Source organism: Canis lupus, chromosome 1 (genome assembly GCF_048164855.1).
Source record: "Canis lupus baileyi chromosome 1, mCanLup2.hap1, whole genome shotgun sequence".
Classification (NCBI taxonomy): Eukaryota; Metazoa; Chordata; class Mammalia; order Carnivora; family Canidae; genus Canis; species Canis lupus.
Genome location: NC_132838.1, coordinates 90081617 through 90100391, shown reverse-complemented (window position 1 = coordinate 90100391; position 18775 = coordinate 90081617). Strand labels below are relative to the sequence as shown.

General features: G+C 37.0%; 1 protein-coding gene across 15 annotated transcripts in view; it reads left to right on the top strand.

Annotated features, from left to right (window-relative positions):
• The window catches only part of LOC140640197 (zinc-regulated GTPase metalloprotein activator 1B), a 57603-nt gene that overhangs the window by 642 nt on the left and 38186 nt on the right, over positions 1–18775 (top strand). For 6 of the 15 annotated variants that reach the window (XM_072839185.1, XM_072839192.1, XM_072839160.1 and 3 more), the window contains exons 2-5: positions 3251–3337; positions 5864–5960; positions 7095–7186; positions 8949–9029. In XM_072839185.1, the coding sequence (XP_072695286.1) occupies positions 3251–3337; positions 5864–5960; positions 7095–7186; positions 8949–9029 (357 nt within the window). Of the gene's footprint in view, positions 1–3250; positions 3338–5863; positions 5961–6538; positions 6610–7094; positions 7187–8948; positions 9034–18775 lie in introns of those variants that run through there. The other 9 variants (XM_072839277.1, XM_072839223.1, XM_072839203.1 and 6 more) reach the window with 4 other exon arrangements.

Below are 18775 nucleotides of genomic sequence, written 5' to 3'. Positions count from 1 at the left end.
TGAGTTGGTTTTCTCCTCTCCTAAATGAGAGAGCGGGAAACACCTCCCCTACAAGTCTGTTATCTTTACAGGGTGCCCTGTCTGCACAGTGCGCCACCCACAACGGGCTTCCTCTGGTAGATTCCCCTTCCCTCCCCATGGGCCGGTCTCTTCCAGCTCTTCGGGGAGAGGACTCTTTATTTTTTAAGTAAAGATTTTATTTATTTATTCATGAGAAAGAGAGAGGCAGAGCCATAGGCAGAGGGAGAAGCAGGCTCTCTGTGGGGAACCGGGTGCGGGACTCGATCCCAGGACCGTGGGATCACGCCCTGAGCAGAAGGCAGATGCTCAACCACTGAGCCACCCAGATGCCCCCGGACTAATTTTTAAAGGAATTTATTTTTGATGTTTCCCCACTATTATTCAGAAGCTGCTCTGTTAAGTCCAAGACCGTGTGGTTCAGTTTGGCTTTTCCCATTTTTCTAATTCCTAGGTCGGTAGAGCATTGGAGGTAATGGCCTGAAGGTTAGGAATGAGAGCTTTTGCCAACAACCTTGTTGCTGAATATGGGGGAATATAGTTTCTCTACTTATTCCTGATCTTTTTCTCTCTTTTGAAACATTGTTCTATCGGCTTCCATCACATTTTTCTTCTGAAATTTCCACCCATTTCTCTGGCTTTTCTTTTAAAAAATTTCTCCCACCTGTTTTTAACTTCATCCTTTTAACTTTACACACAGGTAGTTTCTATTCTGGTGTCCCACAGACATCTCAAACTCAGCGGGTCCAGAACTTGAAATGTTACCTAACCCTCCAGTCCTTCTGCTCCTGCGATTCCAACCACCTGGAATATTCTAAAAATGTTCTAATTACCCTTGTGTAATGCTTCCCTTTAATACATTCTTTGTATTTTAGCCTTAATGATCTTTGTAAATGTCAACTGATTGTGTCACACCATTCAGTGGTTTCCATTTGGGCTACAGTTCAAATTCCTAAACACGAATCAGAAGGTCCTTTATGATCTGGCTCTTGACAGCCTTTCTAGGCTTCAAAACTGTGATCCAGACACATTAAACAACTTAGTCATAAAAGGTGCCAAGTATGTTAGGCCCTGGAATACTTTTCTATTTTGTTACTCCTCTGTGTAGACCTCCCTCCTAGGTGCTCCATGACATCTTGTACATCTCCTATCCACTCTATAATTCTGTGGCATAATTGCCTCTTGATTGATCTGAATTAACTTCCATCATGCACTCAGTCTTTTGTAAGCATCATGAAAGTAGAGACAGAAAAAAAAAAAGAAAGAAAGAAAGAGAGAAAGAAAGAAAGTGGAGACAGTTTGTCTCTGTTTTGTGCATTTTTCACCAAAGCCTAGCATAAAATCTGGCCCAGAGTAGACTTTTGAATGCACCAACTGTGCCTTAAAGTCTTCTGTTTTAAGTCTTAGTAATTCTATTAGACAATCTCTTAACTCCACCTCTTCCTCTCCATTTTCATGGCGTCAATCATGTTCAGGGTCTCTGTCTCACGCTCCATCTGGTTTCTAAGAATTTCCTCAGTGCCCTGTCTCCTCAAGCTCTGTCCCTTTCACTATATACTTCACACTTTTGTGATGTTGAGCTTTTAGAAGCGCTCTAAACACAAGCCTTTCATCCCTTTAACAGCCTTTTAAGGAATATGGCCTAGAAATGTAGAAGATATTAATACCCTAATGATCAGGCAGCCCTGGTGGCGCAGTGGTTTAGTGCTGCCGTGGTTTAGTGCTGCCTGCAGCCTGGGGTGTGATCCTGGAGACCTGGGATCGAGTCCCATGTCAGGCTCCCCGCATGGAGCCTGCTTCTCCCTCTGCCTGTGTCTCTGCCCCTCTCTCTCTCTCTCTCTCTGTGTCTCTCATGAATAAATAAATAAAATCTTAAAAAAAAAATACCCTAATGATCATTAAATCCCTCCTAGTTGTATGGTAGAAATCTTGTATGTCCTTCAGGAGAGACCTATGAGCTTACATGGAAAAGTTCTTAGCAGTACTGTTGAGGAGAATAAAATGCTGGAGAGAACACAAATGCCCACCAGCAGAAAAGTAAATAAATGATGTATTCATACAATTGAACTACACTACGGTGCAATTTTTTTCCCCGTCTTTGAACTTTGCTGTGTATAGTTGTTCTCAAGATAAATGTTTTTCTTCTACTTGAGCTGAACATACTAGGTTTAACATGCCACCTACTGGATAAAGTTAGTGTAGCTTTATGAATTTATTTTCCTAAGTACTGAATATTCTGTACATTAACGTTTTCTACATTCATTCTCCTATTTTGCGTGTGTTTTATGGATAGGTAGACAGATACAGTTGACCCTTGAACAGTGTGGGGTTAGGAGTGCCAACATCTTGCACAGTTGAAAACCTGCATATAAACCCCAAAAAACTACCAATAACCTACTGTTGATCAGAAGCTTTAGTGATAATATAAAGCCAATTAACACATATTTTGTACATGTATTACATACTGTATTTGTATAATAAAGTAAGCTAGAGAAAAAATGTTATGAAGAAAAATCATAAGGGGGAGAAAATAAAGTACTGTACCATATTTACAGAAAAGAAAAATCCAAATGTAAGTGGACCCATGACCCACACAGTTAATTGTTCGAGGGTCAGCTGTATATATCATATTTTCTTACAGGTTACTGTTAGCATACTGAAAGTAGCCCTGTGGTCAGTTTGAATTTGTGTCTGTTTAATGACAGATACTGAAATAAAAAATAGGGCTTTATATGTAAATGTTAGGGAAATAAACCGTATATATTTAGTTAAGAAACATTGTCATCATGTAAAAGTGCCTAAATATTTTAAATAAAGTATATGAATAATTTAAATAAAGTAAGTTTACTTTACAATAAATAAAGTACCTCAGTACTTTATTACCAAGAAGCCATTATTTCAATAATTCCTCACTCAATAGAAAGTTTAGATGCCTTAGTGTTAAATATATCATAAATTGTGTAGAAGGCAAATTTTTGTTATATGAGGTTGAAGAAAGCTGTGATCCAAGTTGTAGGAATATTCGTAAATATAAGATTTAATCAGTATAAAGCTTTTTTAGTAGTTTGCAAAAGATACTTTAATCTTTTCCTCTGGAATCTTCTATACCATAGTTAAATATTTTAAAAATAGCACAGAAATTTTTAAAAACAAAATTATAAAAATATTAGGACTTTTTTGTGTATGTGCCTTTAAAATTAGCCTTTGAATGTTATTTAAATACATTTTATAGGTGCTGGAAAGACAACACTTCTGAACTATATCTTGACAGAGCAACATAGTAAGAGAGTGGCGGTTATTCTAAATGAATTTGGGGAAGGTAAGTAAAATTCAATGAATGCCGTGCTGTAAGAATTTGTAGGGTAGCTTATCCCCCTAATTGAATTGATGAAAATACAAAGTATTATAATGTGAACACATTGATGCAGATGGTTTTGGGAAAATTAGATTAGTTTCTGTCAAGCCTTATTTTGTAGAGATTGGAGGTACTGAAATCAAGTAGTTGTTTTTTTTTTTTTTTTTAAGATTTTATTGATTTATTCATGAGAGACACAGAGGCAGAGACACAGGCAGAGGAAGAAGCAGGCTCCATGCAAGGAGCCTGACGTGGGACTCAATCCCAAGGACTCCGAGGATCACGCCCTGGGCCAGGGGCTCATGCTAAACTGCTGAGCCACCCAGGGATCCGATCCCCCAGATAGTTTTTATAAAATTTTATGTAACTTTGGAATTCATAGCAACAGAATAAATTAGATTTTTACATGAAAGAACTCCAGAAGTAAAAATGGAAACATATGAAAGAAAGTTCTTTCAGGCACTTTCTGTGTACTTTTGTACTGATTATATATTGTTCACTTGTAACTTCTGAAAAATATTTAAAAATGCTTCGGTTTTTATAAGTTTACCTTGTTGGATGTTTATTATTTGCAAAGCATTTAAAACTGAAGATTTTTTAAAGATTTTATTTATTCATGAGAGACACAGAAAAAGAGGCAGAGACACAGGCAGAGGGAGAAGCAGGCCCCATGCAGGGAGCCTGACGTGGGACTCGATTCCGGGTCTCCAGGATCATGTTCTGGGCCGAAGGAGATACTAAACTGCTGAGCCACCTGGGCTGCCCTAAAACTGAAGATTTTAAAAATAAGTTAAATATATGGTTTCCATCCTTAAGCCCCGGCAGTTGTCTGTGGAAATATATGCATTTAAAATTCCATTTTTGGGGGGTTTTTTGTTTTGTTTTATTTTTTAAAGATTTTATTCATTTATTCATGAGAGACACAGAGGCAGAGGGAGAAGCAGGCTCCGTGCCAGGAGCCCGATGTGGGACTCGATCCCAGGACCCAGGGATCATGCCCTGAGCCGAAGGCGGATGCTCAACCACTGGCCACCCAGACGTCCCATCATTTTTTTGTTTTGTTTTTAATATTGAACTGTGCTTTAATATCTACACAGCAGTGTTAGACACAATTCTTAGATTACTTTTAGAAGTCTTTCTTCTTACAAGTGAACTTTAAAGCTTGCTTTTAACCAAAAAATATGTTGAACTATTTTTTATAGTATGCTATTTTCTCAGTATTAAATGAATAATGGAGCTAGGTTTTATGAAGAAGGGAGACCTGTTAAACTTGATTTCTCATTTTAATAAACTAAAGTGAAAAGCCCTGTTAAAATAAAAATGCTAAGATTTTTTTAAATCTGTCTTTTACTCTAGCTTCTTATTAACATCTGTTGGACACTGATCACATTTTTTGTTACTCTTTTCTTCATTTTTTCCTGATCATTTATGTAATTTTGTCCTTTACAGCATTTGAAATACTTTCCTTTGCATTTTATTCATATCTTTTATACCCTGAATTCTGTAGCAGTCCCTTTCAAAGCTCTTTATCCTTGCCTAACTGAACTATAAACAGAAACTATATAAATGAAAAATTATTCAGTTTTCTTTTTTGGCCATTTGCTTTACTGGATTTAGAATTCTTCCTTTCTTTATTGGAGGAAAAGTAAGATACTTAAAATTATTCTTGTATGATAGCAAGTATCTCAGAATTTCAAGTATATATTATTTCTTAAGTAAACATTGCTAAGAAAACTTCAGTTTAAAAATTTAGTTTTTAAATGAGCACATTGATACCCTGGCCAGACAAACTTTCTCAAAATGAACTAGAGTTTTTACTCATACTGGGAATATTGAGTACTCTAATACAAACAAAAACAATTTAGAGGAAGATGGAAAGTAAAAAATAGATAAGGCAATCTTCTAAGAGCATTAAGGGCATACAAAAATCAATATATTAAATGTACTAAATGTTGGCCATGGACAAAAAGGAGTGCTTTTGAAATAGCTACTGTATTAGGATATAGGAGTGAGCAAGCGAGAGGCCTGAAGAAGTAAGTTTGAGTCATTGATTTTGGATTTGCCTTTTTAGGGACTTAAATCCTCTTAAAAACGTAAAAGCTAAAGTAATCTAGAATAGTATAGTTTAAAATATTGAGGCTGCGCAAACAGAATGTATTGTTATAAATGTATAAAATGATTTGAAATCTGTGCTATTGATAGTCTCATCTTTGTTTTTGTTGGCTAGTGAACATAATCTAAAGAGTTCACTAGCCAACAAAAAATCTAAAGAGTGTTTCTTGGGATCCCTGGATGGCTCAGCGGTTTACTGCCTGCCTTCGGCCCAGGGCGTGGTCCTGGAGTCCCAGGCTTGGGTCCCACGTCGGGCTCCCTGCATGGAGCCTGCTTCTCCCTCTGCCTGTGTCTCTGCCTCTCTCTCTCTGTGTCTCTCATGAATAAATAAATAAAATCTAAAAAAATAAAATAAAGAGTGTTTCTTGTTAATTACAGGAAGTGCAGTGGAGAAATCCTTAGCTGTCAGCCAAGGCGGAGAGCTCTATGAAGAATGGCTGGAACTTAGAAACGGTTGCCTCTGCTGTTCAGTAAAGTGAGGAATGGGTTTACTGTGTGCTTATTGGTTTGTTATAAGTGTTTATTGATTATATTGATTATATTTACAGCTCTTATTTTCTCTTGTAACTGAATTTCACAGTTTGCTTCTTTGTATTTTCACATAGAAAATAACATTAGGATGTATTAAAGTGTTTCTTGCTATCTTACTTATTTTCTTGTCTGCTCTAATGCTTTGGTCCTTTTATTGAGTTTCTAGTTTCTAGTCACATTTCATGTATACAAAAATTATTATTCTACATTGAATGAGTCATTGGTCTAATTTCCAAGGATTCAACTTCTAAAAATAAAAATAAATGACCATCCAAAAAGTCCAAAGGCTTATGCCGTGTTCTACCAGTGATAGTTGTTTCCAAGGACAGTGTCTGTTTTTTTCACTAACATACCATAGATCTTAGAAAAGGACTTGACATACATATTTACTCAAATATTTGTTGAGTAAATTAGGAAAATTAATACCTGTGCAGTTAATTTTGTATATTTTAGTGAATTACATTTTTTCTATGTCGTTTACAACTTAGGTATTTGACTTAAGTATTTAAGTATTTAACTTAGGTATTTGAGTCAAATATATTAACAAAGCTAAAATCATGACAGATTTTCTTGAACAACCAAAATGAAATCCAGTAAGTATTTTCTTGCACTGTTGATATTCTAAGAAAAAAGGGAAATTAAAGTCTGGTACCCTTATTCAGAACCAAATTGAAGAGTAATGATCATGTCCCTTTAGAGGTTATATTAAACCACTGTAATTCATAAATTTTATCATTGTTTTGGATGTTCAGTGTTTTCTTACGTAATGCTATGAAAATAGATTTTTATTTTAGTCAGGGTTATTAAAGTTTCTTCTGCTTTTAGTTTTAATAAAATTAAAGTATTAACTCCTCATGTATCTGATTTATTTTACTTGTCAGTATATATGTCTCTGTTTTTCTCCACCATTGGTAAATATTGATGGACATGGTGTTAGAAGTTTGGGAATAAGTTAAATTTTTACACGGCTAAAGATATTTTCGTCTCAGGTTGCTATATATACACTTTAAAATGTTTATAATGATCATTTAAAAATATTCAGGTAATCAGCTGTATTTTATATTTTGGTATTCTCCAGGGACAATGGCCTTAGAGCTATTGAGAATTTGATGCAGAAGAAGGGGAAATTTGATTACATACTATTAGAGACCACTGGGTTAGCAGATCCTGGTAAGAAATGACATTATTAATAACCAGAATATAGTTTTAAAACATTTTTAAATGTATTAGAGAAATATGTAAATTAAGCATTAAACCTGTACTCCAGACTAAACACTTTTTGTTGTTGTTTAAAACAGGGAAAATACCGGATTGTGGGTTTTTTTGTTTTTGTTTTTGTTTTGCAGGTAAATCATGATTAGAGTAGTTGGTACTTTTAACTTGATTATAGGATTGAAGTTCAATTGATTGATTTAAGATCAATGGTAGGAACACAAATTGTTAAAAGTATGGAGATTTAGGAAAAATAAGGACATTCTTTCTTTTTTTTTTTTTTTTAAGAGTTTATTTATTTATTCATGAGAGACACAGAGGCAGAGACACAGCACAGGGAAGAGAAGCAGGCTCCATGCAAAGAGCCTAATGTTGGACTCCATCCCGGAACTCCGGGATCATGCCCTGAGCCAAAGGCAGATGCTCAACCACTGAACCACCCAGGCGTCCCAAGACAGTCTACTTCTAAGTTTACTTCTATATTTGATTGGTTATGTACTCTACAGAGATCTTATTTCTGATTACTTTCTAATCCAGCTTTCTCAGAGGGTCATTTAAAGATATTTAAGGGCTTTTGGACTTTAATCCCAGCATTGCTTACTTTTTCAATCAATTGCTAGCATCTTGTTTTTCTATTACTAAAGTTGAAATAATTTTATTTGTAAATACTGTCATTAGGTACACAATTAAATTAAGCCTATTGGGCCTTTGTCCTGAGTGTGGAATTAATGATTATCCATGAGTTTTTATCTCTGAATAGAATTTCATGTAAACTTCTCTATTGAAAGCTACACAAAGTTAAACCGTGTTTGTTTTTTAAAGATATTTATTTGAGGAGAGAGAGAGAGAGAGAGAGAAAGAGCACACAAGCAGGAGTGAGGAGTAAAGGGAGAAGCAGGCTCCCCATCAAGCAGGGTGCCTGGTTGGGACTTGATCCCAGGAATCTGGGATCATGAACCAAGTTGAATGCAGGTACTTCAGATGCCCCCAAAGCTGACTGTTTTACTGTTTTAACAATTGATTTGTTTCCTTCTTACCCAAATGTCTTTTAGTTGACAGATTATTCCTAGTTTGCTTAGTGTTCATGTGTTCATTTTGTAAGTCCTAAGCGTACCTTTTTTTTTTTTTTTTTTTTTTTTTTAGTTAATGGCATTGGGCCATAAAACTATTTTAAAAGTAGTGTTTATGAATAATTTTTTAGGGGTCATAACTGCTTAAAACATACTAAAGTACCTGAAAGGTCCAAATGTAATCAGTGGTTATTGTACTTAAAATAGTAACATTGTCCTTATGTTTTCTTTTTTTTTTTTTTAAAAGATTTTATTTATTCATGAGAGAGAGAGACATAGGCAGAGGGAGAAGCAGGCTCTGCAGGGAGCACGACACAGGACTTGATGATCCCAGGCTACTGGGATCATGCCCTGAACCAAAGGCAGACAGACGCCGAACTGCTGAGCCACCCAGGTGTCCCTGTCCCTGTGTTTTCAAATTAGTATTGATTTGGGCTGTTTTGGTCCCGAACTAGACCATATTACATACATTTTCATACATTTCCAATAGATCTAATAATAGGACTTGACCTATTTAACATTGATGTTGAACATTAATCTGGTAAGATGGGGAAATATACTGTATGTCTCCTTTTTGAAATAGCAAATAATCAGTTTCATTCATGGTAGCCACTTTATACAGAAAAACTCTTCTAACTTTTCTTTTGTAGGTGAGTTTGATAAAACATGGTTCAGCTCTTCAGAGAGAGAAAGAAAAGTTAAAGATCTCAGTGAAAGCTTTTATACAAATTGTAGGTATGAACAGGTTAATGTTTCTTGCTTTTAACTTTCTTTAGAGTGATGATTTTATTGTTTGGGTAAAAATGGACATTCATTATAAAAAAGATTTGCCCAATATCTAAGAAAATGCAGAGATGAAAGTTAAAAATCAATCTCACTATCATGAAATACAAAGTAGGTTGATTTTATTCCAGGGATTTTATTCCAGTGCTACTTGTTGAATGACAGCATCAGTCTCTGCTGGAAGCTTGGGAAAATGCAGATTCTTGGGCCCCAATCCCAAATCTATGAATCAGAATCTGTAAGAGTGGGGCCCAGCAATCTATTTTAATAAGCCCTTCAGGGGATTCTTATACATTCATAAATTTGGGAAGCCCTGCTCTGTGTGCTTCTGAAAGCTGTATAAACATACAGAAATAATTTTATAAAAATGTGATTGTGTTGTTTGTGCTACTCTTAATAATTATTAATTTAGTTTTACTTCAATCTTAAAGAGCACTTGGAGGCAGTTCAAGATGGCAGCTTAGGAACACCCTGAACTTACCTCTTTTCATAGACACACCAGATCTGCAGCTACTTAAGAAATAATTTCTATTCAGAAAGATCTGAAAACTAGCTGAACAGCTCCTTCTACAACAAGGAATGGAAGGTCCACATTGAAATGGATAGGAGAGTTGGAGATGGAGGCGTGATCTTGCCAAAACTTCACCCCTCATGCAGCAACTCACAGTAGGGAACTTACAGGTCTGGAGTCTTTCTTGACATGAGGAGGGACAGGTTTATACCCCACTTTGGGTATGCCAGTCCTTGGAGTCTACACTGGAGAGACAAGGCCCCCTAGATGGATTTGGAAACCAAAGGGGCTTGTGTACAGTAGACCTTGGGGGCTCTGGGGAATCTGAGATACTCCTTTTGAGGGGTTCACATGTAAGCACACTCACCTTGGAATCCAGTGCAAAGGCAGTGGTTTGAAAAGTGACTAGTGTGAAGTGATTTATATGTGAAGATTCATTTGCTAATTCTGAAGTGTTTGCCGGAATAGTTGGGACCAGTTGGGACAGAGGTACTTGTGAGAACCATTTTTGTGCTCTCCTTCCACTTTGCTATTGTAGTCAGTCATGGTGGACACAGTCTCCCTAAAGCCATGAGTGTGTGCCCCATCCCCAGCCATCCCCCTGCCTCACTAAAGCTTTGAGAGTATCCTGACCAAATTGTTCTCCTGCGTCCCTAAAGCCATGGATGTGCCCCACCCCCAGTACTCTTTCAGCTTTGCTAAAGCCCGCCTTTGAGTGCAGTCCACAGAGGGAATGCCCGTTAACCAACTGTCCCTGGTGGCCAGACTGGCTTGAATTTCTGTGCCCCATGGAGCTGTAATAGGAAGGTAGTTTGGGGAAGGCTACCATACCCAAGGCACTACAGAGACAGCAGGCTGAAATACACCACTAGCCTACCTGTGATAAAGGCCCATCTCCTTGTCCTGGAGCTCCAGCCTAAGGGATAGGCTTCAGAGGTGCTCTTGCAAGGTAGGCAAGGAGACAACACCATCTTTGATCTCTCCTTTGGCCTCAACACAGCTTGCTAATACTTCCAAAAAGTTTATACACTTGTCTGAAGCCCTGATTTTTGCAGCTGGAGCTCAGGAGACCCCTCTAGATCTCTTGGGCTGGAGATCAGCAGGGTTTACAGTTATGGTGCCCCAGGGCCATATATTTGCCTACTCCAAGAGCTCCTTCCTGTGGAACTTTCAGTCAGCCTGAAACTAGGTGCTAAGATCTCCCTTTGGAACACTGGCAGGGCTTGACACACTCTCACCAAATGGGATCTATCAAGAATAATTCAGGCTAATTAGGTAATCCCAAAGTTTCAGACAACCAAGAGTTAAGGCAAGATGAATAATAAGATTTATTCACCTATATAAGCCTACTTCTTCAAAAGTGGGAGAGATAACCTTTGCTTAATACATAGAAACAGAGAGTCAAGGAAAATGACACAGGAATATTTTCCAAACAAAGGAGACAAAACCTCAGAAAGAAGACCTTAATGAAGTAGAGATAATTAATCTACCTGATAAAAGGTTCAAGGTAATGGTTATAAAGATGTTTACCAGAGTCAGAAGAATAGTTGAACACAGTGAGACTTCAACAAAGGGTTAGTAAATATAAGGAAGTACCAAATACAAGTCACAGAGCTGAAAAATACAGTAACTGAACTAGAAATGTTCAGCATCAGAATAAATGAAGCAGAAGAATAGATCAGTGACCTGGGGGCAGGGCAATGGAACTCAGCCAAATAAAACAGCAACAACAATATTGATGAAGACAGCTTAAGGAACCTATGGGACAATGTCAAATGAAATAACATTCACATTACAGGGATCCCAGCGGAAAAGAAGATGAGAGGCAGAAGACTTCCCTAATCCAGGGAAGAAAACTGACATCTAGGTCTTAGAAGCACAGAATTCCAAATAAGATGAACTTAAAGACATCCACATCAAGAGACATAATAATTACAATGTCAGAATTAAAGAGGGGATCTTAAAAGCAATAAGAGAAAAACAACTTGTAAAGTACAGGGGAATACCCAAGTCACTATCAACTGATACTTCAGATGAAGCTTTACAGGCTGGAAGGGAGTGGCATGATAGATTTGAGGTGCTGAAAGGAAAAAAAACTTCCAACTAAGAATATTCTACCTGCCAGTATTGGAGAAGAGTTTACTAGACAAGCAAAAGCTAAAGGAGTTCACCACTACCCTAGCCTTACAAGAAATGTTAAAGGGACTTGGTTAAGCTGAAAAGGAAAGATACTAATAACAAAACGTGGGAAAGTAAAAATCTCACTCGTAAGGGCAAATATATAACAAAGGTAGTGGATTAACCAATTATAAACCTACTATAGGGGAACGTGTGGGTGGCTTAGTTGGTTGAGCATCTGCCTTTGGCTCAGGTCATGATACCGGGGTCCTGGGATTGAGTCCCACATTGGGCTCCCCATAGAGAACCTGCTTCTCCCTCTGTTTCTCCCTTTCTCTTTGTGTCTCTCATAAATAAAATCTCAAAAAAAAACCAACCCTACAATGAAGGTTAAAAGACAAGTGGCAAACTTGTCTACAACAATTTGGTATGCACAAAGTAAGATGATGTAAAATATGTCATAAAAACAAAATGTGGTGGGGAACAGAAATGTAGAGTTTCTATAATACATTCAGATTTAAGTTGCTATCAACTTGAAATAGGCTTGTATTTAATATGTAAGTATATATGTGTAAATATATACCTAAATATATAAGTATAAATATAAGTATATAAATATAAATGTGTGTGGGTGTGTGTGTAAGTAGGTTGTTAGCTGTGAACCTCATGGTAACTACAAAGCAAAAACTTATGGTAGACGTAGAAAAGATAATGAGAAAAGATTCTAAACATTAAACTAAAGAAAGGCACCAAACCACAAGGGAAAAGAAAAGAAAAAAAGAACAGAGGAACTACAAAAACAACCAGAAAACAATGAACAGAATGGCAAGAAGTACGTACCTATCAATAATTGCTTAAATGTAAATGGGCACAATCTCCAATCAAAAGATGTAACGATATACTATTATATGTTGGCTAATTGAATTAAAAAGACCTACAGTAATTGAATAGATTTTTTTTTAAAAAGGCTCATTTATATATTTGCCCATAAGAGATTCACTTCAGATCTAATGGCACAGAGACTAAAATATGCATAGGAATTCCTAAATAAATCAGATATTGACAGACTTAAAGGGAAAAATGGACAGCAGTACAATAATAGAAGACTTTAATACTCCACTTATATCAATGAATAGGTTATCCAGATAGAAAACCGATAACATATCAGCTTTAAAACAACATATGAGGCCAGGTGGACTCATTAGGTATACAGGTAACTCTTGAACAGTGAGTTTGACCTGTGTGAATGGGTCCACTTATATACAGATTTTTTACAATATAATACTGTACATGTATTTTCTGTTCCTTATGATTTTCTTAATAACATTTTCTCTAGTTTTTTATAAGAATATGATATATAGTATAACCTACAAAATATGTATTAATCAACTATAGTATCAGTATGGCTTCTAGTCAGTGATAGGCTCTTAATAGTTAAGTTTTTAGGAACACAAAGGTGATATATGGATTTTTGACTGCACAGGAGGTCAGTGCCCTAACTCTTAGATTTTTCAGGGGTGAATTGTATACAAAGTATATTATCTAAAAGCCACAGAATACACATTCTTCTCTGCATATAGGTAGGCCTTCAGGATAGGTCACACGTTAGATCACAAAACAAGTCTCAGTAAACTTAAGAAGATTGAAATCATATCAAGTATCTTCTATAACGATAGTGGTATGAAACAAACCAATTACACAAAGAAAACTGGAAAAATCATAAATATGTGAAAATTAAATAACATACAACTGTTATAATCAATGGGTCAGTGAAGAAATCAGACAGGAAATTAAAAATGCCTTGACATAAATGGAAATATAGCATTCCAAAATCTATAGGATGCAGCAAAAGCAGTTCTAAGAGTGAGGTGCACAAAAAGATAACTCTACCTAAAGGAATTAGAAAAACAACAGATAAATGCCACAGTTAGAAGGAAAGAAATAATAAAAGATTCAGAGCAGAAATAAATGAGACTAAAAAACTATAGAAAAGATCAATGAAAGTAAGAGCTGATTATTTTCAGAAATGAAAGAAGTTAACATACCACAGAAATCAAGGATCAAATAGACTATTATGCTAATGAAGTGGGTTAATTCCTAGTAATATACAGTCTTTCAAGACTTCCAATCTTCGGGCAGCCTGGGTGGCTCGGCAGTTTAGTGCCATCTTCGGCCTGGTGTGTGGTCCTGGAGTCCTGGGATTAAGTCCCGCATTGGGCTCCTTGCATGGAGCCCGCTTCTCCCTCTGCCTCTGTGTGTGTGTGTGTGTGTGTGTGTGTGTGTGTGTGTGTGTGTCATAAATGGATAAAGTCTTTAAAAAAAAAAAAAAAAGACTTCCAGTCTTCCATGAAGAAGTAGAAAATCTGAATAGATGCATTACTAGTAAGGAGATGTAATCTCTAATCAAAAACCTCCCAGCAAACAAGTCCAGGACCAGATGTCTTCATGGGGGAATTCTACCACATATATAAAAAAGGAGTAATACCTATTCTCAAACTATTCCAAAATATTGAAGAGAAGGGAAAGCTTCCAAACTCATGAGGCCAGCATTACTCTGAGAAGGACACCACACAAAAAAATTACAGGCTTGTATCCTTGATGAACACAGATGTAAAAATTCTCAACAAAATATTAGCAAACTGAATTGGACAATGCCTTAAAAGGATCACACCCCATGATCAGTGGGATTTATTCCTGGAATGCAAGGATGGTTTAACATCTGCAGATCAGTGTGATACACCCTATAACAAAATGAGTAACAGTCATGTGATCATCTCAAGTGGGGAGAAGCCTTTGATAAAATTTGGTGTCCATTTATGATAAAAACAGTGGGTATAGAGGGAATGTACTTCAATATAATAAGGGCTATATATAACAGACTCATACTCAATGGTGTCAAGCGGGAAGCTTTCCCTCTAAGATCATGAACAAAATAAGAATGCCCACTCTTGCCTGTTCTATTCAATATAGTGTTGGAAGTCCTACCCACAGCAGTAACACAAGAAAAAGATAAAAGCATCCAAATTTGAAGAAATAAAACTATTGCTACTTGCAGATGACATAATACTATATATGGAAGACCTGAAAAACCCCACCAAAAATAAATAAATAAATAAATAAATAAATAAATAAATAAATAATAAATAAACTCATTCATATTGCTGTATACAAAATTGGTATACACTTATGTGTTGTGTTTCTATGCACAAATAATGAAACTGTCAGAAATTAGGAAATCCTTGTCATAAGCCTAACAAAGCAATGTGTATCAAATAGGATAAAATACCTAGAAATACATTTAACCAAGGAGGTGAAAGACCTGTACATTGAAAACTGTAGGATACTGATGAAAGAAGTTAAGTCACAAATAAATGGGAAGTTATTCTATGCTCTTGTCTGGGAGAACTAATACTGTTAAAATGTCCATAGTACCCAATGCAATATACATGTTCAGTGTAAACTCAGAATTATATTTAATTTTTTATTTTATTTTTTTTAAGATTTTATTTATCCATGAGAGACAAAGAGGCAGAGACATACATAGAGAGAAGCAGGTTCCCTGCAAAGAGCCCGATATGAGACTCAATCCCAGACCCCAGGATCATGGCCTGAGCCAAAGGCAGATGGTCAACCACTGAGCCATCCAGGTGTCCCTCTATCAGAATTTCAATGCTATTTTTCACAAAACTAGAACAAATAATTTCTTCAAAGATTTTTAAAAAGTAATCTATACCCAACAGGGGACTTGAATGTACAACCCTGAGATCAAGAGTCACATTGTCTACCAACTGAGACAACCCAGGCACTCCTAGAGCAAATAATTCTAAGGTTTGTGTAGAATCAGAAGATTCTGAATAGCCCAAGCAGTCTTTAGAAAGAAGACCAAATGGAAGATATCATAGTCCAGACTTCAAACTATACTGCAAAGCTGTAGTATGAAAACGGTATGGTAATGGCATAAAAACAGACACAGATCAATGAAACAGAATAGAGAACCCATATATAAACCCACACTTTTCTGGCCAATTAATCTATGACAAAGGAGGCAAGAATATACAAGGAAGAAAAGACTGTCCCTTCAATAAATGGTAATGGGAAAACTACACCTAAATGAAAAGAATGAAACTATATATACAAAAATTAACTTGTAATCGGTAAAATATTTGAATGTAAAGCCTGAAACCATAAAATTCCTAGAAGAGAACAGGTGGTTAGCTCCTTGACATCAGTCTTGGCATTGAATTTTTGGATCTATCTCCAAAAGCAAAGGCAACAAAAGCAAAATCAGTAAGTGGGACTATATCAAACTAAAAGGCATCTGCACAGCAAAGGAAACCATCAATAAAATGAAAAGGCAATCTACTGACGGGAGAAAATATGTACAAATCCTATATCTGATAAGAGGTTAATATCCGAAATGTATAAACTCAATAGCAAAAAAAACAAAAACAAAAACAAACAGATTGAAAAGAAGGCAGAGGATCTAAACAAACATTTTTCCAAAGAATGTATACAAATGGGCAACAAGCACATGAGAAGATGCTCAACTAATTTTCAGGGAAATGCAAGTCAAAACCACAATATGATACAACTGCATACCTATTAGAATCAAATCAACAAGAAATAAGTGTTGGCGAGGATGCATAGAAGAGGGAACCCTGGGCAGCCCCGGTGGTGCAGCGGTTTAGCGCCGCCTGCAGCCCAGGGTGTGATCCTGGAGACCTGGGATCGAGTCCCACGTCGGGCTCCCTTCATGGAGCCTGCTTCTCCCTCTGCCTGTGTCCTCTCTCTCTCTCTCTCTAAATAAATAAATAAATACATAAATACATAAATAAAATTTTTTTAAAAAAAGAAAAGGGAACCCTTCTACACTATTGGTGGGAATGCAAATTGGTGCAACCGGTATAGAAAAACAGTATGGTGATTCCTCAGAACATTAAAAATAGAACTATCATGTGATCAGCTGTTTCACTTGTCGGTGTTTTTTTTTTTTCTTTTTAAGAAAATGAAAACACTAATTTGAAAAGGTATTTGCACTCTTATGTTCATTGCAGCATTATTTACAATAGCCAAGATGTGGAAACAATGTGTCTGTCAATGGATGAATAAAGATGATGTGATTAGATAGATAGATAGATAGATATAGACAGATATAGATAGATATAGATATAGATATATAGACAACGGCCTTGCCATTTGCAACAACAGGGATGGACTTTGAGGGTATTATGCTATGGGAAATACATTCGATTTCACTTATCTGTGGAACCTAAGAAACAAAACTCAGATACAGGGAACAAATTGATGGTTATCAGAGGGAAAGGGGTTAGAGGGCTGAAGCGGATGAAGGGAGTCAGTTATATGGTGTTGGATGGTAACTAGATTTACTGTGGTGATCACTTTGTAATGCATACAAATACTGAACTGCATACAAATACTGAGTCATTATGCCATCCACCTGAAACTAAATTCTACCATTTTACCTTAATTAAAAATGTCTTGAGGGGAGCCCAGGTGGCTCAGCAGTTTAGCGCCGCCTTCAGTCCAGGGTCTGATCCTGGAGACCCAGGATCGAATCCCACATTGGGTTCTCTGCATGGAGCCTGCTTCTCCCTCTGCCTATGCCTGTGCCTCTCTCTCTCTCTCTCTCTCTCTCTCTCTCTTATGATTTAATAAAATAAAGTCCTTTAAAGAAATGTCTTTTGTATATGTGAACCACCTAATGTTAGCCAACACATATTAGGTACTTCACAAATCAACTGTTAGTATCACTAGAATGAACTATCTAATAAATTGCTCAATAAAAGGTAGGCAAAAGCAAAAAAAAAAAAAATATGTAATTGAAAAAAGAGAACTTGAGAGAAATGAAGGAACCCTGAATATCAGAAAAATGTTTTTCACTGGAAGGGATATGAGTTAAGGGGAAAAAAGGTTTATAAAGAACATAAACAAATGGGACAAGTTGTTTTTTGAATTCTTAAATTTTTTTTAAATTTTTATTTATTTATGATAGTCACAGAGAGAGAGAGGCAGAGACACAGGCAGAGGGAGAAGCAGGCTCCATGCACCGGGAGCCCGATGTGGGATTCGATCCCGGGTCTCCAGGATCGCGCCCTGGGCCAAAGGCAGGCGCCAAACCGCTGCGCCACCCAGGGATCCCTGTTTTTTAAATTCTATGTGTCAGTTCAGAGTATTTTTTGACTCCCTGATATAAAGGAGTAAGGAGTGAATACTTGTGCTTATTCCCATCTCCTGGTTTTGGTGGATTTATTCTATGCTGTGTTGTTAAGATTTTTTTTTTAAAGGACTTTATTTTTTTATTTGAGAGAGAGGTAGCAAGAGATAACATGAGTGGGGAGGAGAGGGAAAAGCAGACACCCCCACTGAGCGGGGTGCTGGATGTAGGGCTCAGTCCCAGGACCCCAGGATCATGACCTGAGCTGAATGCAAATGCTTAACCAACTGATCTACCCAGGCACCCCTGTTTTCAAGATTTCTAACATCTATATTCTCTCACACTTCGTTTAGTTCTGTTTTAAACCGTTTTAGTCCTCATCACCTCAGTACTGTGGCTTCTCCATTCCTGAGTTGATGAATCTCTTGATTGAGTGTATTTCAGGGTTAGGTAATTGCTTCAAGCTATAGATGGCATGTTCCTTGAGTTCTTTTTAATTTTTTAAAAGATTTATTCATTTGAGGGACGCCTGGGTGGTTCAGTGGTTGAGCATCTGCCTTTGGCTCAGGGTATGATCCTGGAGTCACAGGATTGAGTCCCGCATTGGGAGCCTGCTTCTCCCTCTGCCTGTGTCTCTGCCTCTCTCTGTGTCTTTCTCATAAATAAATATTTTTTAAAAGTTTATTCATTTGAGAGAGAGACAGAGTCAGGAGCAGGGCCAGAGGGAGAGGGAGAGAAGATTCCAAGCAGACTCCTTGCTGAGCACAGAGCCTGACATGGGGCTCGGTGTCATGATCACAACCTGAGCTGAAGCCCAGAGTTGGGCAGATAAGCACCCAGGCACCAACCAGGCACCCCTCTTGCTTGAGTTCTTGCATACTTGCTTGAGA